This window comes from Hyposmocoma kahamanoa, unplaced genomic scaffold (genome assembly GCF_003589595.1).
Source record: "Hyposmocoma kahamanoa isolate Upper Pololo Valley unplaced genomic scaffold, ASM358959v1 66, whole genome shotgun sequence".
Classification (NCBI taxonomy): Eukaryota; Metazoa; Arthropoda; class Insecta; order Lepidoptera; family Cosmopterigidae; genus Hyposmocoma; species Hyposmocoma kahamanoa.
In genome coordinates, this window is record NW_020653854.1 from 15,916,080 (window position 1) to 15,938,291 (window position 22,212).

The 22,212-nt window shown below is 35.6% G+C and overlaps 1 protein-coding gene across 1 annotated transcript in view; it reads right to left on the reverse strand.

Moving 5' to 3' along the window:
* Positions 1-321: 321 nt before the first annotated feature.
* Positions 322-22,212, reverse strand: part of LOC113231933 (carbonic anhydrase 6-like) — a 38,722-nt gene continuing 16,831 nt past the window's right edge. Inside the window, exons 4-6 of the mRNA XM_026466480.1 lie at positions 8,833-9,080; positions 2,372-2,581; positions 322-456 (exon numbers count right to left, since the gene is read on the reverse strand). Of these exons, the coding sequence (XP_026322265.1) occupies positions 343-456; positions 2,372-2,581; positions 8,833-9,080 (572 nt within the window). The 3' untranslated portion in view covers positions 322-342. The remainder of the gene's footprint in view (positions 457-2,371; positions 2,582-8,832; positions 9,081-22,212) is intronic.

Sequence of the window (22,212 nt, forward strand, 5' to 3'; positions counted from 1 at the left end):
AACCAACAGCGGCGCGCGACTGTGACGCTGCAACTGCACTTCTAAATATGGTATGAAAATTAGTAGTTGTGCGGCTGCAGCGCCACACTGATACCACTGCAGCGTCTAATTTAAACACGCCCTTTAGGACTACAGACTGGTTTGAAACATGACGAGCAAAAATTCGACTTAAGTGAGTTATCCGTTAGTTAACAGGCAAAAAAATTCAGTATTGCCTCTGACATTAATAATAAGACTAATTACTAATAATAGTTCGTATCCTGTTTCTCAATGTTACATAACGTGACTACGTCCCAAATAAAACTAATCAACTTTTTCTAGTGTTATTATTTTTGTTCTACATCACAAATTAAACAAATACACTTTCCTATCGTTAAGCGATTGTACAGAACGTCCGAGCAGTTTCTCAGTCTCTCCCTGTATACTTAACGCAACATTAACTGCTTCCAAGAACTCCTACAAAGTAAATATTTTCACATTAGAAATGATAAATGCATCCATTGTACCAAATCGAAGCAACTAATGGTATTTGTTAATTTGATATCTCCTTCCAGAGCCGCTTTGTCAAAATAGCGAAAGATTATCAAGCTCTTCTCTACTCCGATTTGATGCTTAATGAATCTTACAGTCTCAATATAGTATAGATGCTTCCGTGTATGTAATGATGGTCGTAAAAAATTTTTTTTTTTGAGAAAAACAAAATATCGCTGACTTTATGCTCAGTATTGTGAAATACTACTATATTGAACTTAGCGTAGCGTAGTAGCAAAAAAAAATTTTGCGTAAGAAATAGGGTGCTTTGTTCACGATTCTTTATTTGCTTTTGTATGCTTATTCAAAGTCGTAGTATTCTGTATTTGCATTATTGTATAAAGGCAACGATATTGAACCGAAAACATCGTCCTGCTGTCCTTTTCCAATTATAACTGGAAGATTTATAAAATACCCCTCACTAACCATTTTATGCAGTGGCGATTCCACTTGTGTGGTCTGTGGACGATACCATAAATTTTTGAGGACCCTTTTTTTACTCTTTATTTTTTTAGAGGCGTTGATAATTTACAAAGTAATAATATACAGATTCGAGGCTTGATACCAGGGCGTTCAATGTATTCTCGGTATCGGGGTGATTAACTAATGATAAGTCATCATCATTAGTATTCAAGTTATCAATACGAGAAGACAACTACAATGACAGACGCCACAATGTTGACGAAAATCGAGCACCGCGCAGTGATTAAATTCCTTACAAAACAAGGAAAGACTCAAAAAGTTATTCATGAAGAAATGGTGGCTGTTTATCAAGATTTTGCTCCTTCATTATCTACTATTCAGAAGTGGTCTAGTGAATTTAAACGGGGTAAAGAGAGTATTGAAGACGACCCCCGTGCTGGAGGGCCGGTAAGTGCCACTTCTGAAGAAAACGTCAAAATTGTCGAGAAACTTGTATTAAAAGATGCCCGTATCAGAGTGAAAACATTAGCAGAAAAGACTAAGCTATCCGTGGGTACCATTCACACTATCCTTCATGAACATCTGAATCTTTCAAAAGTCAGTGCAAGATGGGTGCCGCGAATGCTCACGCCGCTTCAGAAACAAGTTCGAGTTGAGTGCAGTAAGGGGTTTTTGGAGCTCTGTAGCGAAAATCCGAGTGGAATTTTTGAACGCATTGTCACCGGTGATGAAACGTGGGTTCACCACTATGATCCTGAGAGTAAGTAAGAGTCCATGCAGTGGCATAAAAAAGGAACAGACCCACCGAAGAAGTTTAAAGTCTGCACATCCGCCGGAAAACTCATGGCCACAGTGTTTTGGGATTTTAAGGGAATATAATTGATCAAATACACAAAAATGGGTCAAAGTATTACTGCCGCAGCTTACGCAAACAGCCTACGCAATTTGAAGGACGCTATAAAGGAAAAAAGACCTGGAAAATTGACCGCTGGTGTCTTGCTTCTTCACGACAACGCGCCGGTTCACACAGGGCGCGTTGCCAAGGCTGCTGTGAGGGATTGTGGATTTGAAGAAATCACTCATCCACCCTACAGCCCTGACCTGGCCCCCAGTGATTACTTTTTGTTCCCAAACCTAAAGAAAGATCTTCGGGGTAAGCATTTTTCCGACGATGAAGAGTTGAAGGAGGCAATTAGTGAACATTTTTCAGGCAAAGAGGAAAAATATTTTTTCCAGAGCATCGAAAAGTTATTTGCCCGATCAAATAAGTGTATTGAGGCTATGGGAGACTAAAAAAAAAAATTGAAAAATAAATTTTATTTAGAATTTTTTGCCTATTATTTCATACCTATACCGAGAATACATTGAACGCCCCTCTACTAGTCCGCGTTGACTAGTCGATTGTCAATATTCTTACCCTTTTGATTGGCAAAGCTTTGGATCTGACAATCCATAGCACTGATTCCGTGCACGGTGGTACAGGCAATGAACCATGGTACGCGACGTAGTTGTGGAACGGTGGGCTTATATGACTAAGTGGAATTGGGTTCAGACTGACGTTAGAAGCTCTAGAACGAATTCCTGCTTTTAATAGATTCTTAAGAGGTGGATGTGTGTGCTGTTCGTACTGTAAAAAAGAGGTTAGGTAAAATAACTAAAACTTATAAATGGGGTAGACAGAGACAAGTAACATCTATTTCCCTCGTTCCTGACTTACACTAACGCTTATGTTTTCTTCAGTCTTTCCTTCATTTATTAAATAAATCGCACATGAAATCAAATACTATCGTAACTTAATATTGTGGAATTGAGAAAATGCAATTTCAAAAATAAAAAATAAATACTGAATGGATCCTATTGCGAATAATGTGATTACTTTTATTTATTCTTCATTATTCATTTATAAATGTGAATATATGTACATGGCATTTCATTCAAATATTATTTTAGATTTCAAATCGTGTTTTCTCAATTCCACAATTTTGAGTTACGACAGTATTTCGTTTCGCGTGCGAAATATATAATAATTATTTTAAACCAAAAGGAATCAGTTGATAATTCGAACATAAAACATGAAATTTGGAAATTTCGTCGTTCGTCAAGATTCCGGCACTATCTTTGTATAATATTAAAATTTTCAATTTGTTTAATCTATCGTTTTTGTGTCTAACCCCGCACCCTGCCTGTGACCGTGCCATATCGACAGTATCAGCGTTGTTACGCGCCCGCGCAAAACTGTTTGATTTTCCATTGGTACTGTCCGCATAACTTGAATTAAATGAAAAAAATAATTATTTGAAATTTACATTATTACCATTTCAGCAGCCATGATGGATACAGTTATATCGCACTACTAATACAATAGTGTATTAACTCAAAAACTGTATGTTTTTCAGAATCGATGAAAAACTAATTACTCATGTCTAGTGAAAGATAATTTTTAAAATGTATGTATAAGTTAAAGTTTATTATTACAGACTTCTAAACATTTTTGTATTTGCTAAATATATTTCGAAATAAAAGGTAAGAATTGATTTGTTTAGAGCTAGCTCACAAAAAGTTTGTCTCATTTTGAGTTAAGTAGATCTCTTATGTTTCTCATAATATTCTAACGACCGTTGTACTGACGTGCAAAGATTAAAATTTTACGTTCAGCAATAGTATTATCTTGAATATCACGTATTCTAAGCTACAACACTATTGTAATAGCAGTGAGATATGCACATGTAATTATCCGCATCGATACTGAACTAAATGATATATTTTTTGTATCATTAAAAAAATATATATTTGTAACGTAAAATAATAGAATCGAGCACAATGCATTCTTGAATAAGTCCTGAACAATTTGTACCATATTCGTTATGAGATTTTCAACGGAACCATTTTTAGAACTTAGGAAATTGGTAGAGTAGAATATTTTTTCATTGTTACACCAGTTGAACAAAAAGTAATAAATTAGACGAATTTATGCAGCGTAAAAAAGTCCGTTTAATTAAAGTAAAACATAGCTTTGGGAGTAACAGCTGCAAAGTCGCAAGTAATGTTATTACTTATTTTGAAACTTTTGTCTAGGACAGAATAATTACAAATGTAAAAATTATTATAAATTATATCTACTTCATAAGTTTTCGTGATTGTTATACATAGGAAATGAAAATAGTTTTTTGCATTTAAATTGCGTTTATTTGTTTTTTACAGCCGCAACAGCGCGGCCCTTTACGAGACAGAACTCACGAAGCGGTTTTGACCCGCGCCCGCTGCGGTTGCGGGACAGCTGTTTTATTTGAACGTTCACGATACCGCAGGTTTGTGCGGTCACGTAGCCGCCGCGGTTGCAGAACGGCCCGCAAACTTGGCGGGAGAGGCGCAAGGTCGCAAGGCGCGCGGTTATTTACGATAATCCTCGCCATGGACTCACATTAAAAACGAGCTATCGCGTTATACTTACTTCATCGAAGAATCAAAAGAAGAAGGCCTAAAAGGTTCAAGGTGCATCCTCTGATTCCGGAAAGAAATCGTTACGGATTATTCGTTGTTCTTATTAATGACTTAAAAAAACAAGAAGAGAAATTCTTCAATTTTATTCGGATGTTCGTATCTACTTGTTCAGAACCTTTAAGAAAAATGGTAACTGGTAGGAAATTATATGGTCGACTTCAACATCCATAACTTAAGAAATTGACACGCGCTGCCAAATCGTAAATCAATCACAAAATGGCGTGGGAAGGAAAGACCCAACCCGCGCGCGTGGAACGCGTTGCCCGCGAACCAACCGCAGAGTGCGTGGGCCCGCAAAGCGCGCGGGTGACCGCGTTCCGCGCGGTTTGCGGCCGCCGCGAGCAACCGTTTCCGCTGCGGGCGTAAAACGCGTCGTGAAACGTGCTACTAAATTTTGCAAACATTTCTACATTCTTCGGAGGCCGCAGCCCGCAAACGCGGCGGGCGCGAGTGAAAACCGCTCCATGAGTTCTTAGCATATAAGTCCCATGTCACTGTTTCAGTAAGTCCCATGTCACTGTTTCCGTCAGTCAGCTGTAAAGGCTGTAAACGTTGGTTGGTTTGAAAAAACATATTTACGCGATTTAGATCCGAAAATATAGTTTCATTTATTATAAACTATATTACGTATACACTAGCCTAGCCCGCGATTTTATACGCGCAAACACGTATCGCTTAGGGCTGGTCCCAACCGGAGGACGACGCGGGAGAGCTTCGAGGAAGTTCTTCTGTGCGACGACTCACACTGATGTGGAATATTCTTAACAAATCCGGGAGCATCCGCCAGCGTACTACCCCAGCGCTTTAGAGCCGGCACCCTCTGCCCCGGTATCCTCTAGAATACTATTTAATGCCGCTGAGAGAAATGCGCTGACTCCGGGTCGGTCTCAGAGCAGAAATCACACTTTAATGAAATATACAGCATAGTATACATCGAACCATGCACCGTACAATATTTTTGTTAACTTAGCAACCTACTTATTGCATATGCAAATGTCGTAAAGACAGTTGACAACTCGCCTCATGAGCGATCGGCCGGATCGTCGATCGTCGATCATTTTACTTAATACGGATTTTACGGAAACCGTGGTCATTCGTCAACTCATACATCATCCAGCTTTATTTAACTATTATTTCAACCTTACAACGTTCAAAGATCGACGCAAATTATATATCCTCTGTCTTGCCGTCCAACTATTTGCACTGGCCCTTACCTATCCTATTAATATATAATAATTACAACTTGTTTATTAAAAAACCTTTAAAAGTTCGTAAAATTTGGTCGAAATCGATTAACGGAAAGTGAGTGAAATCCAATAAACCGGATATATTCCCTAATTTGCCACCCTTAGAGGTGGAATATTTTCTTCAAATTTGAATGGAACCACTACTGATGTATCACATTTGCAACAACAAAAAAATCATCGAAATCAGTTCACAAATGTCGGAGTAATCGCGTAACACACACACAAAAAAAAACCGGTCGAATTGAGAACATCTTCCGCTTGCAGTCGGTTAAAAAGGACACTGTTCGTTAGATATTACGTATGTAGTATGTAATTCCTTCCTATACACAAATATTGAACGTATAGCTTTTGACGTATATCCAACCGTTTGGTCAGCGCACATGCACTTCGTTGCGATTTGCGTCCGCATCACATCGAGCGGCCGAGAGCTACAAATTTTCGTGTACGAATTTAATAAAAACTTTAAAGTGAATTAACTCCAGCAATCATAGATGTAAATAATAGAAATGAAACGGGTAGTGATTTAGCCGGATACCGGATATCTGACCCACTGCCTTAAACATGTCACGGCCTGTCTACAGCGCGCATAGTCGTGATTTGATTTCTTATGGTCACTTGGTTTTTATAAAAACGATTAATTTATTCGATAATACAAACAAATACATAACAGAAAAATGTTAACAGTGAAAAGAAATCTCAAATTTAGCAACATTTAATTATCAGTGCTGTTTGTTTTTTTGCAAATATCTCGCGGTGGAGAAGGAATCATCACTCTTCGGCTATATTTAAAATTTCTAGTTGTTGTAAGCGTAAGCCTAGCATACGCCCGTTATTGTTTTAATTTTATTAATTTGTTTGTGATCTAAGTAATTCTATTTATTGTAGGTAAGCATTGCATTTGAAGACAGTTCAAATCGATCGTGATCGCGACCTTTCGTTTAGTCGTCTGGCAATAACAAGCAGTATTTAAATTTAACAAAGTTTGCAAGAGTTTGTACTGAAAAATAGACCTATGAAGCTGGTCTCGTTTATGAAAATAAATAGACGAATAGAATTAACTTTTACCACTTAATGCAGAAAAACTGGTCCTCATCCACCATAATTTGCCTATACTAAAATTTGAGTACTAAATTTACAGATAACGTTATCTAACGTCATAGTAACTTTCGGTTGCAAGTAATAAACATATTGTTAACGATCCTGTAGTTGCTGTTTATCTTGTTACTATCATATTTAACCAATAAATCAATTTACTTGGTATACTTATTATGAATTTTTCTCAGCTTTGAACATCCGGTATCCGGCCGAATATTGTTCTACTATCAGGAATCTGGCCGGATAGTTAAAATAGGCCGGATAGTTATCGGATATCCGTTTCATCTCTAGTAAATAATTTTGTTGCTGGCAGTATCAAGTGAGTAAATATTGTCAAGGTTTGTGATTTAACGTTATCCATTCCCTACCTGCAAGGCAGTTCGCCGCGTAGGCAGGAGACTACTCACACACTATCCTGCATATGACCTACGCATGGAGTCTCATCTCAATGGCCCTACATTGCAGGATTGCAGAATGGCTTGCACACTACGACTACATAATCCTGCATTACGCGGCGGACGGCAAGGCGGACTGCAATGTAGGATAATGAATGCCCCCTTTAAGCTAGTGCATAATTCAAATTATTATATTTTTTATATAGTTATTATTAATATAGTTTATGCCTGAACTTTACACTTTACTTCCTTGTACTTTTTTCTGTATTTCTTGTGTTCTACGTGGGGCGCATTATAAGTTTCCGGAATGAATAAGAAAAAAATACTATAAATGGTCAGAAATTAATTTATTGTTTCTCAAAATATTCTCCGTTAGCGTTAATGCACTTTTTCATACGAATGAACCAATTTTGAAAAAAATTATGCCACTCCTCCGTCAGTGACAATCTATGAAATATATTTTTCATACTCTTCGACAGCCTCTTCAGGTGATGAAAATCGTTGGCCGCGTAACTGGTTCTTAATTTTTGGAAATAAATAAAAGTTACAAGGTGCCAGCTCGGGACTGTATCCGGGATGGTTCATAAGGTCACCGTTTTTCACTTTCAATAATTCATCTGTCTGTCTGGCCGTGTGAGAACTGGCATTATCGTGGTGCAAGATGATACGGCGTTTACGGTTATTTTTACAAAGTTTGTCAATAACTTCTTGCAAAAAAATGGTCGTGTACCAATCACTACTCACGGTACAACGATTCTCCAAAGCAATAGTAGCCAAGTGTCCAGTTTTATTAAAAAACGAAGCAATCATCCGCTTAGAGGCACTTTGTTCGCGCGCCACTTTGGTTGGTTTCGGCTCATCTCGAAAGACCCATACACTCGATTGCTGCTGTGTTTTGGGATTGTAACTATAAATCCATGTTTCGTCACCTGTTACTATTACTACGTCTCACACCAAATTTGACGCCCCTTCGTTGAATCGGATAGGCATGGCATAGCACCAAGTGACGCGATCCGTTTTTTGAGCCTCAGTCAAATTGTGTGGGATCCACCGAGAGCACAGTTTTTTCACATTCAAATGTTTGTGTAGTATTGATTGTATTTAACTCATGCCTATGCCTAAAGATGCCCGAATCTCATGGTATGTCACATGCCTGTCTGTTTTGATCATACGGCGCACAGCATCTATGTTTTTGTTGTTCACAGCAGTGGACGCTGTTTGAATTCTGCAAACCAACTATAAATAGTCGTCTTGCATGGTGCTTCATCGCCAAAAGCAGTTTGAAGCTGAGGGAAGCTCCGCTGAGCTGTTAAATTACACTTAGTCGTAGAAAATCATAGTTAGAAAACTTTCACGTGTTAAATCCATGGTGATGTAGACAACCAATATCTAAAATGACGCCACAATGTAAAAACAAGTGACGGTCAGATGAAAGAAACTGTATTCTACAGCCAAATAGTTCCACTTTCAATTGTTGTAATTACTTTTTAAATATTGTTTATGTAAGTGGCCAGTTCCGGAAACTTATAGTGCGTCCTATGTATATATTACTTATAGGGCATGAATTTCAGTATAATTAACGTTAGAAATACTATATAGCTTTAGTCAAATTACAGTTGCAAAAAAAATCATTTACTTACCCTAAAAATGACACTAACGCATAAAAACGCCATGGGATCGTTATTGGAACCCTTCATGGCATCTTCGAAGGAAGCGTACTCCGCGGATATGTGAAGTATTTGCAGTTCTAATGGATACGAAAGACCTCCAATCTTATGTTCTGTAGGCCAGTGCATACTGAGACAGTAGAAAATGTAGCGGCGACTGTGGGCCGCCCCGCCAAAGATAAGCGGCATATTATTTTTATGCCATTTACCATGCACTATTACTGAAAAAATAAAAAAACAGAATATTAGTTGAACGTTTTTAACCGACTTCTAAAAAGGAGGACGTTCTCAATTCGACTGTTTTTTTTTATCTATATTATGTGATTACACTTTGCAGATTTATTTAAAAGAGGGTACCGCGGTATTGGTCGCATTTAAATTTGAAGAATATAATATTCCACCCTTAGAGGGTGGCAAACTAAGGGATGAATCCGGTTTGGCGCGCCTTCCGTTAACCGGCTTCAATGAAACTTGGTAAACAGATGTAATTACAATAAAAATCATAAGCAATATATAAGATAAGCAAATTTTTGAGGTCGATTTTTTTTAAATAAAAAATATAACGAGTTCTTAGGTTTTCGCGATTGTTACACATAGGAAATGAAACTATTTTTCCGGATTTAAATCGCGTATATTTGTTTTTTCAAACAAACCGACGTTTCGGGCCCTTTACAGGTCCCATGGATGTTACAAGTCAACCGTGACCTTGTGAAAAATAGTTTCATTTCCTATGTGTAACAATCGCGAAAACCTAAGAACTCGATTTGTATTATATTTTTGTTATTTTTTCTTTTTATACAATTTTTGTTTATTATATGTAATTATCACGTACGATATACACTCCGATATAAATACATACGGCACACTACACGAACTGCTCTTGATGCACTACTATATTATTATAGTATAGTATAGTATTTTTGGGCATTTTTCGCACCAGATCACGACCTATTTGCGTTACCTAATTGATCATTAGGTTAGTGTTTTGCTTTTTAATTTAATTTTTTGTTGTTTATTTGTTTTTATTCCCACCTTTAATTTTAATTTCTGTGATTTTTTCTTTCAATACATTTATTAGGTATATGGTAGTCTGTGTGATGCAAAGCGTTTTCGCTGTCTATTTATCTATCTGTTAGGGAAATTTTGTTGTCCATTCATACTTAATATACTATAAAAAATAATTTAGATTCACAATTTTAACGATGGTAAAGCGAAATTTGCGAAAGCGAGCTCGTAAAGATGTGAGCAAATTCATGAATTATTATTTTCTCTCTATTGGAGTACATTTATTTGTATGCAACCCATACACAGTAGAGGTACAGTAATAAAAAAGTCAAGGTAATTAATACCAACAGAGGAATGTTAGATGATGGAATCATAAAGAAAAGGTCTTTTTTTACGATCAGAACTGATTGTTCGAAAGGTCAATCTGATAAGTGTTTTTTCTCGGATTTTATCCCCGCTGTTTCCTGGTAGAAATATTTTTTACGTGTTTTTCATGTTCCTTTATATTATTGTTTCAAAAAGTATTTATAACCATATGTAGTTAACCAGTAAGGGATTTTATTGTATCGCGCGTAACAAATTACATAGTTGCCGTCTGTGTTGCGCCGTCAGAATAGATTTGAAACATTTGTTGTTATTAATTTGCTTCATGTGTAAATATTTTCGTGAGTTTATTTTTATATGAAAACATTAAGACAACATAATTCAGGGTTAAAATTGTCTGAATGTAGACTGACCATATAAATATCCTCAGAGTTTAAGTGATAAATCTTGACAAAATTTTCCTGTTTCGCTGTACAATGGACTTTTGGGGAATTAAAAATTCGCATAGTTAGTTGGAAATTCGTGGAATTAGACATCAAAGATCAAACCGAAATCGGATATCTTTAGTAATCTCTCATATTAATAATAAATTTCAATATATTAATATTACAATATATTAGACATTCAATCATGGATTTGTTGGCAATAAGCTCGTCGATACCCCTTAAATTAAGTAGTAATTTGATCGTATGAAACCATTTATGTTTCATAATAAGTCGATATTTACGAAAAAGCGAACGCACAAACCTAGTTTAAGTTTAACTCAGTCAAAATAATAAGTAGTGAAAACATTTTCCCTTGAACTATAGTTTTACAAGAAATTGTAGGTTCATTATGCCAAAACCAGAAATGTTGCGTATGAAAATATTTAATAGTTTTAATATTGATTAAAAGCCGTGGTAGCCCAACTTGTTAGATCTACCGCATTTTAAGTAGAGCCTGGGGATTCGAATCCGGGCTCGCACCTCTGACTTTACGGAATGTACATAGGTACAAAATTCAATTCGGAATTTACCATTTCACTGCGCGTTTTACGTCTATAGTGCTGACGGTTGCTCGGGGTTGCCGCGGCGGGGTACTAGTAGAACCGCGCAGAACGCGATGTCCTGCACGCTTGGCGGCCGTCGTCGCCCGCACACTTTGGCGGTCGGTTCAGGCGCACACAGGGCAAGTTGTCTATTAACCGCGCGACTTGCAATTAACTCCCACTAACTGCGCGGTCCGTTCCGCAATCGCAACGGTTTCGTGCCCGCAAATATAAAAGTATATTCCATTTTTCATACTCTATCTACACTGGTACTGGTGTATTATTAAATTAATATATTAATATAAATTATTATTATTTTCTTAATGGCGGCTACTAGGCTTGGACCAGTGTCAGTTTTATAAGAATAATATAAAAATATGGCGATCGTCGCCAGTGTCAATTTTCCATTACTAACGTATTACCACGGGTTGCTGAAGCTGTCACTGTCAAGAGTAACCTCGAACCATCAATGAATTTAATAAATTAAATTATGTTGTTTTTTTATGAAGGATTTATGTAATTTTCTATAATTGTTTCTAATTTATTTTGCATGCACATGTAAAATAAAGGCGATTTTATTTATCATGCATTTGCTATGGAAATTGAAACAAAGTCAGAAATAGTAATAAGAAAACCAATTTCGATTTTCCTGCAGCTTCAATCCAACCTTCTTTTATTTTAAACTCATTGGAAAAACTTAAAAATTAAAAATACTCTACGTTTAATCTACGAGTATAATGGAATTTAAATATCTAAAACCATTGACTTACAATTATATGGACGTCGGGTCCGCGCTAAAAAGTGTCCGCACTTGTAAGGCACTAAAATCGTATACAGAGCGCTAAACTCCGCTTTAGTCTTCATTTGTTCTACTGACAGCGCGATACTGCGATGACATTACAATTTAAATTTCGAATAGGTTGACTTGGGACATTTTTTTCGTGGTTTTTGTATTAGACCCGTCGTCCATTTATTTGTAAGTCAATGTCTAAAACACATAAATTTTTCTTCAAGCAACAGCAACATCCAAATTGACATGAAATTGAAACGGTTGTCCGAAATATGAGTTGTGTTAAAGTTACTCGAAATAAAATGTTTAGTAATATTAATAATGATAATAAAATAAATGAAATCAATTTAACGTGAATGGTTTTCGCTTCGATATTTTAGGGACTTTAATTTCAAAAATTATAGTAAGAAATTCAAACATTTCAGTAAAAATGTATTGTCAATAAACATTAGTCTTCGTAAATGAACATCACTATATTTGAGTCTAAATTTCTATGTTTTCTATGGAGACAAAAATAAAACATTGAATAATAATAGAAATACTAACTAAAAATGCAAATAGCCGGTGGAATGCTATCTCACTGGTTTTAAAATTTTTGTTTTCACTCCAATTTTTACAAGGTGTATCGCTACAACTTGGCATTTTCGCGTTTTACGAGAGATCTTGTATGTACTACGATCGCCATATCACTGTGGCGACGTTTGTAGGCGTGTCACCTCGATATGGTCATTTTGACCATATCGAGGCGACGCGAACCACGCCCCCGTACCATATCTCCCCTTTTTTTTCTATATCTATGGAATTTACCATGCGCTTTTTGGGCAAGCGAGTGCACGGTGCAATGAAACACAACTCTCGGTAAACGTATGAAACCTCCAACCCGCATGGGCAGTTTAACATGGCGGACCATGGCCTAAACCCTCGCCTGCGAAGAGACTCGTGCCCAGCAATGTGACGTATAAATGAGTTGATGATGAATAAAAGAAAATATTCACCATCCCCTTTCTATCATCGGGGGACTAGACTTGGGTTTCACCCGTTTGTTGTGGATATACCCAAGATTCGCACGAAACGTTACACTTCTATACATAAATGGGGTACGGCATTGGGGTGAAATTTTACAGCAGGTTTTTCTCTGAACATTGTGCCTTTTCAAGGCGAGAGTGAATAGGCATTAATATAGTGCATGCTCCACCGTCGACCTTATTATCACCTTCCATCAAGTAACATAGAGGTCAAATGCACACTTGCTTTAACCATAAATAAAATTAAGACTAAAAATAATCTGATTACATCACACAGTGTATTATTATAAACCCCAATTTTGTGACACGACACTTTTCTTCTAAATTCCTGTAGTTTGAACTAATACTAAAGCGAGAGTAGAACACCGATTTGACAAATATATATAGTTTCAGATTTTTTTAAATCTAAATATAATTTAAAAAATCATAATTTATAATTTTTGAACCAACTGAATGCAATACGGGCCAACCGACTTAGTCATTCGATAAAACCATAAATGACACACATTTTAAACTAATCGGCAGCGACATGGGTTCGTTCGTTATGAGGTTGTTTGATTTTATTTTTGTTCCGTTTATATTTCTTTACCTCAATAATCAGCCGTATTTTTTTAAGATTTTTACACCAGCTGCTGTTATAAAAACACGGTTAGGCAGGTATAGCTGTAGTGCTCACTGGGAGAATGTTTGCTTTTAAACCGAGAGGTCGAAGGTTCGAATTTCTGTGGCGGCATATAGATACTTATAACTTGAGTTTCAAAGTGTTGTACAAGTGTAAATGCTTATTAGCAATAGCTCTAGCTTACTGCGAAGAAAACATCTCGATGAAACCTGATTGTCAAAGAATGTTGGCAACTTCGTTTCGTTTGGTCCAGTTTTAAACCCAGCTGACTTTTTATTCGTTGTATAAAGTTGTATTGAACAACATATATACTAGCAACCACAAAATGCTTGGGGTATCTGTGGTGGACCGAATCCCTAATGAGGTCATACGTCAGAGTACTAAAGTAACCAACATGACTCGCAAAATCAGTAAATTTAAATGGCAGTGGGCCGGGTGTGGTTGCAGGAGGGTTGATCGCCTATGGAGCAGCATTGTCCTGGAATGGTAACCACGTCAAGGAAAACGTAGTGTAGGGCGCCCTGCAGCAAGATGGACGGGCGACCTGAGAAAGGTGACTGGTAGAGGCTGGATGCAAGCGACACAAGACCGGGAGAGCTGGCGTTCTCAAGGGGAGGCTTATGTGTGTAAGCCGATAATGATGACTTGCAACCAAATATAATAAATAAAATAAAGCTGATATTTATCAACTAAAATAGTGCTATTTTTTCATTAATTTTAAGGTTTCTTTTCTCATACAATGTTTGTAGTATGGTAAAATATTATGTTCCAAAATGGCCTTTACTGTTTACTGGTACTGTATGCTACACTAACATGTTCATGCAAGAAATGAACCTCGTCTAAGTAGATGATTAATATTAATTATGAATCTTTATTTCACACCACATTCATAATAATAAATGCAATAAAATTATAAAAAACAACTATATACGAGTACACTTTATTTTTTATACAAAGATCGAATAACACAAAGAAACATTCCTTCGGCCGGACTTTACTCGAACCAGCATCTGTTGCGTTAACGTGGCTACTGTTTAGCCAACTGAGCGAATCAAACCAGCAGATCTTACGAATTTTGTCTATGTGCTTGTTAAGAATCCATGTATGGGGTTTTAGACGTTTTTGCCGTAACACCACCGATAAAAACTAACGAAAGTTTCTTAACTCGGGTAGGTATCTTTACAGTGACTTACCAGGAGACAAACAGAGATTTCGCTATATCAAAAATAAAATATATAATAATGTGAGAGATGGATGTCTAAACTAGACTCATGGCTTGTATTTCAGGACACGAAGTCTCCACCTCTTGTGCCTTGGGAATAACATTTCTATGGGTAATAGGTATTACTGCTTGCAATAACTGTATACTCTTTACTCAATGCCTCAAGAGTAAGACAAATATCTTTTTTCTTTTCTTGTATATAATATGTCAATTATAATTTCATAAAGTATATCACAAAGACACTCTTTTTAGTTCTGAATCAAAATTATATTGTCTATGGTACTCGCTACTGAACTGAAAAAAATATATATATTAAATTTGTTTAATAAAAAGTGGAGACGTCGGTTCGAAAGTATATGGAGTATATAACTATAATTATAAGTATATATGTATATATATATATAATTATAAATATATATTGATTATATATACTTACCTATAATTATAGTTATACACTCCACTATGGTTTAATGCGAGTTAGGAAATTTGAAAGCTCTCATGTTGCAGAACCGAGCCTCCCTTTTAAATGAAGGGCAACTAGCTTACTACAAATTACTAACCTTATCTGTTGGGAAGAATACATAGCAAAATCACCAGGAATGAGAGTTACTTTAAATCTTTTTAATGGGCGTTTGACGACAGACCAGTCGATAAAAAATTGGTATTGCCGGATACGACACACCAACATAGAAGAGATAGGTTTGTGTACGGAAACGTGACTTGCATACAGATACGGTGTTTTGAACGTAAGCAAACGGAATTTTATCGTACTGACTGAATATCAAATTGGTAGGCTTGCTGAGTTGTCCAATGTTATATTTTTTGACAACGTATTTTTTGGAATATTGAAGATTAGGAAGTTTATGATTTGCGAAGATAAAATATGCGTTAAGTCAAATCGATGGCTTCGTAATAAATGTGTAAATATTACATATTTATTGTGTACTATCTATACGTTTATTATGTACTTATTATATTTACCCATTTATTCGGTGGGATCGTCGGAATATCAATTTGGCACAAAAGTATTATATTAGTATCTTTATGAAAGGAAATAAAACTGTATTTTGTAGATGTTCTTTTTTAGCGTACCTATCTACCGTAGTGAAACTAGGCAGGCACCCTTAAGTTGTTGTGGCTGTACGTATTATAGCAATTTTACTCGGTCATTAAACCACCCTAACGTTATGCAATTTGATGTGAATATGTTTATTTATGACACAAAAACAGAATATGAAGACACAATGAGACAACAATGAGTTAATATACAAAAGGTATAGAAATAGAACAAATAAACTCATGAATAAAGCCAGAAATAATCCAATAAAAAAAGAAATCCATTGCAATTTGAAGAATCCAAAGAAAATGTGGGAAATTGTAAATAGGTTATCAGGTAGGGTTGTACAAGTCATTGATGAAGTACTTATTAAGTATATATATATATATATATACAGTACCAGTAAAAAGGCGCTTTGTCGTCGAGTTGCGGATATCAGCCCGTTGCACCAAGTACCAAGTACCAAATACTTCAGTACGAAAGCTAAAGACTTATCAAATAAATTTGCAAAAGATTTCAAAAATAACGTTAAAAATCTATTTAATAACTGTACCGCACCATTGCTTGACAAAATAACATATATAAATACGCCAAACGTTCCATTTTAATTAAAGAAAATAAATGAAAATACATTGATAAAAATAATTGACAGTATTAACTCCAATAAGAATAAGAGTCCTGGTATAGATAAAATAAGGGCAAAGGACATTAAATACATTGCCTTGGATATAGCACCTGCTCTAAAACATTTAATAAATAGGTGCATAATAACTTCAAATTACTCTGACAGATTAAAAATAGGTGTTATTAGACCAATACATAAGAAAGGTAGCTTTACTGACACTAACAATTATAGGCCCATTACAATATTATCATGTATTGACAAGATTATAGAAAAATATATAGGGAGGGAAATTAATGAGTTCTTGTCAAATAATCAAATCATTAATGAGAAGCAATTCGGATTTCAAAAAAATAAAAGCACTACCAAACTATTGTCTTTATTTTCGGATGAAGTAAATGGCCAACTAAATGATAAAAACATGTACTAGCAGTTTTGATAGATTTTAGTAAGGCTTTTGATGCGCTAAATTATGAAACATTATATAAAAAAATGGAGCAAAATGGTGTACAGGGCCCAATGTTGAGCTGGTTTGAAAATTATCGTCAAAAAAGATGTAACACTGTCAGTATAAATGGTGAAAATAGTGACTTAATACCAACAGTATGCGGCACGGCCCAAGGCTCAATTCTAGGCTCAACCGAATATCTAATTTATATGAACGATATGTGCAACGTACTACGAGAGAGCTCAGTATACTAATTCGCTGATGACACTTGTTTGTTAACCGCGCACAAAGATTTAAAAGTCACCCAACACGTGATGCAGCAAGAATTTGATAAACTGTGTAAATGGCACATGATGTAGGTCTATTTATTAGTTTTCAAACAACCAAACTCTTACATATACATTCACCATACTTAAAATGTAGACATTTACCGCAAGTTGTAACTCACGATCATAATTGCATGCATCATCAGCCCATAAACTGTCAATTGAATTGTAAACCATTAGAATTGGTAAAGGAACATATGTATCTCGGATTAAAAATTGACCATAAATTTAACTGGGGCCCACATGTTGAACATGTATGTAATAAGCTTAGGGGGTACTTTCCAAGTTATGTATACTCAAACAAAAACTAGCATCTAGCCGCTCACGCGATACATGCAGCCGTAGACGCATACCACACCTAGAGGTGCCGGTGATGATTTTATACCGATTTATCGGATATCGAAGTTATAACAGGTAAAAGAACTAATATTAATTGCTATTTCGGTAACTACTCTAGCAAACCATAAAGTATTTAATGCCTGGGTCTGTCATTTAAAAAAAATAAACAACTTCAAAAATACGTCACGACAATCGTGTGTGTTATTGTTTGGGCTGGTGATTTCGGTGTTTATTTATTGAAAACATACCGTAAGTAGTTACACAGTCTCACTCCTATAGAGATGGCATGGTCATCATAAATGCACCTGTACCCAAAACTGCATAGTTGCATGTCTACAGTAGATAAGGCGCTTAGCAGTAAGAATATTGAATTAAAATAAATCAGTCTTATATCGACCATGAAACGAATTGATCGTTTCTTATTTTATAATTAGTTTTAAAAAGTCATTTTCCCTCGGTCGCGATTTGACTGGCGCAGCCGGTAGGATACCGGTACGAAATCTTACACCTGTGAGGACTCTAAATTAGTCCGAGTGAAGTGTTTCGTGTACGTTTTTACGTCGAACTGGTATCTACGAACCAAATAAATTAGTCGCAGCGACTTGGAGGAGAATTCATAGTGCAGCTATAATTGGAGGAAATGGGAATCAGCGTTTTGTGAGTAGACCTCTTCACTATCCTGTCCGTTCCCTGTTCTTATTCCATTTGCTGTGTATTTAGTTAAGTTTTAAATAGCTCTCTATATAAAATCTATAGGAGTTCTATTGAATCTAGTTTTAATATTACAAAGAATTGAAATTGTAGAATTATAATATAACAAATAATTAAAATTGTGAATTTTTAATACAATAAATAATTAAAATTGTGAATCTTTGCTATAACAAGTAATTACAATTGTGAATTTAATTTTATTTGAAACTGTTAAATGAAATAGTAGAAAATGAATGAAATACACACAATTCCCGCAGAACTATTGAAAATTGTACCAAAATTTGATGGAGATGAAAGGTTATTGAATTTATTCATAAAAAAGAGTGAATATATAATAAGTTCTTTTAGAAGAGAAGGACACCCTGCTCAGGACATTTATATTTTTCATGCAATTACTAGCCGCTTGGTAGGTAAGGCCGCCCACTTGATAAGTGAGCGTGATGATATCACCACTTGGGCAGAATTAAAGTCAGTGTTTACTCAGCATTTCGGCGATCCTAGATCAGAAGATTGCATTGCAATAGAGTTGGAAAATTTAAAAATTAAACATGGCGAATCTTATTTAGAATTCTGTAATCGGATCCAAAACGTTAGGAACACTTTATTTTCCAAGGTAAATTTGCTTGATGATGATCAAATTAAAGAAGCAAAAATGGCTATATATAACCATATGTCGTTGAATGTATTTCTCTACAACTTACCGGAAGATATGATTCGTGTAGTACGACTTTAAAATTGCGATAAACTTGAAGACGCACTCTCCATAGTAATGGAGGAAGTCAACTTTTTGAGTCAATATAATTCCCGTAATAAAAATCGGCAAAATTCAACTTAACATAAATCACCACAGTATAATACACAACAAATGCCAAATTTCAAGCCTTTTATTCCGCAAAATAATAATTATGGGCAGAATTTTAAATTTACTCAACCTCAAAATTTCAATAATGCTCCAAATAAATTTCTCTCTCTAAAAAGAATTCTCTCTCATCCGAAACAGAAAATTCTCAAAGCCTATTTGCCTTTAAATAATTCAGAACTAATCAAACAATTTCTTAAGGAATATATTAGACCCAAAATTAAATACTTTATATATTTCAAAAATAAAGAACATAGACGCCTTTTTTCAGAAGTAGTTATTACATTATTTAAAAAGGATACAGTACGACTTTATGAGTGTACTGAGAGAGTAGTTAATGTCACTGATGAAAAGGAACAAGAAGAAATTGTAATAAGATACCATCAAGGCAAAACTTGTCATCGTGGAATCAAAGAGACCATTTCCCACATAAAACGCTCTTACTTTTGGAATAATATGGATCAGACTGTAACCAGTATAATTAACTCATGTGACACTTGCAAACGTATGAAATACGACCCTAGACCTTTCAAACCCCAATTGCAGCTCACTCAAACTCAGAAAAAACCTTTTGAAGAATTATTCATTGATCTATTTTCCATTGAAGGCAAATACTATTTGACTATTATTGATGCATTTAGCAAATTGGCCCAAGCAATTGAAATTCCCGACAGATCAACTCCCGAAGTGGTTAGAGCTCTAATTAAGTATTTTTCAATATATGGTGTACCCAACAAAATAAGTTCAGACTCCGGTTCGGAATTCAACAATAAACTCCTCAAAGAAATGCTCTCATTTTACAAAGTATACATTCATATAGGCACCCCTAACAACCCCAATTCAATGGGATTGATAGAGCACTTTCATTCCACTATATTAGAAATATATCGACTTGCAAAGTACGAACTAAAATTAACAGATGCAGCATCAGTTATGACGTATGCGGTTATGGCATACAATCAGACAATACACTCAGTAACTGGACTTACACCTTTCGAAGTTGTATTTGGACATACTGAGAGTAATAGTCAGTTTAATGTAGATTTCGACAAATAATACACTCAACAATTAGTTAAAGAGCATTGCAAAAGAACCCGGTACTTACACAAATATTTAACTGACAAAATGGTATCTAGAAAGGCACAGGTGCAAAAAGATAGAACACTACTTTTGATTTAAACAATGACGACACCATCTTTATCAGGGGTGTCAACAAGCGTCGCAGTAAAGACAAACCTAGATATCAAAAGGCAAAGATCAAAGGTAAAATTAAACGAAATGTAGTCCCAGTAGAGACAAACGCTAGAAATACTAATGTTCCAATTAATGACATACGACGTCCTCCACAGGTTCGTCCTGCTACTGACCCAGGTAGTATTGACCCGGGCCTTTTACTTCAAAAGATTGAGAATAACCCTGCCGTTCTTCCAGTCAGAGAAGGAACTGCCCTCGTTAGTTATGATAAGTGGATAGTAATTAAGACGTTAGATATTAAGCTTATAAGAGAAAATTTAGATTTAAATATAAATAGTTATAAGGAATTAAATAGACTGGTCAGCTCTCACCTGTATACGCGCCTACTTGTAAAATCTGAGCAAATACGCGATGCGTGTAGCGCGGAGTGAAACCGGCTCCAGGCGGAAATGAACCTCGCTTGGCGACTTCACTTGTCACCTGATCTCGTTCGAGTGCATAACCCATTGTACCTTATAGAATTTTAATATATTTTATTTCGAAAAGTTACGAGTGGATTTAATTACAAGAATCCCCCTAAACACACCCCAATATATATCTCTGTTATCTTTCGATGATGTAAAGCTGCAAGCAAATCATATGTTAAATATCAGGTTAGAAAAATACATTCAATTAGTTCCTAATAGTAGAAAAAAAGAGGGGACTCATTAGTCCTTTGGGATCTTTAATTAAAGTTATCACGGGAAATATGGATCACGATGACGCCATTAAATACGAAAATTTGATAAAAGAAGTAAAATCTCGTCAGCATTCCGTACAAATGAAAACAACTCTATTAGCCGAAATGGTGAGGATTTTCACGAACTCTACTGTAAACATAACGAACAATCTCATACAATTAGATGGTGCAGTTAATAAGATTAGTAAAGAAATCAATGAAATTTCAAAGACCTCTTATATCAATAAAATAATACATGCTTACAATTTGTTTTTACATAATTTTCAGATGGTTTATGCTAAATTGAATGAGATTGAAAATATTATAGCGTTTAGTAGAATCGGAATATTACATCAATCTGTTGTTAATACCCAGGAACTTATAACGATACTAAAGCTCATAGAGAGAACGGACAAGCTCGTATTTCCTTCAACTCCAGAAAATATAATAAAAATTGAGCAGTCAATTGTATTAAAATCACATGCTAAGAATTATGAAATTATATTTGTAATGGAAATACCTTTAATTAGAAAAGATACCTACTTTTATTACAAAATTGTTCCTTTACCAATCACCAACCCTGAAACAAACCTTACCTTAATTATTTTACCTACCCCTACTACCCTTACCTTATTGCGAAGGGGTTGAAAGCTAACTCGTTATCCACGCCGTGCAAAGCCGTCGAAGAAGGAATGTTTCTGTGTGACGAAACGCAGACAATAGTTCCTGTTGAAGATACCTATATCCTGGATTTGATGAGATATTCGAATGATGTTTCCTGTACACAGATTCCAATAGAACTTGAAGAAATAAAGGTAGAGCTAGTGAATTTGATCAGATGGATAATATACACGAAGTTCGCAGTTGACCTCACAAGGTCCTGTGCCAATGAAATTCTACATTACACTCTTTCTGGTACAAATCTGCTCACGATAGACGACAAATGTGAATACAAAATAGCGAACCATTGTTTACGTGAACATACCTTAAAAGGAGAAAAATTACTATATCCACAACTCCCTTTAGTAAAGCTCCCTGCAAACCTGAAGACTGATATCCAAAGG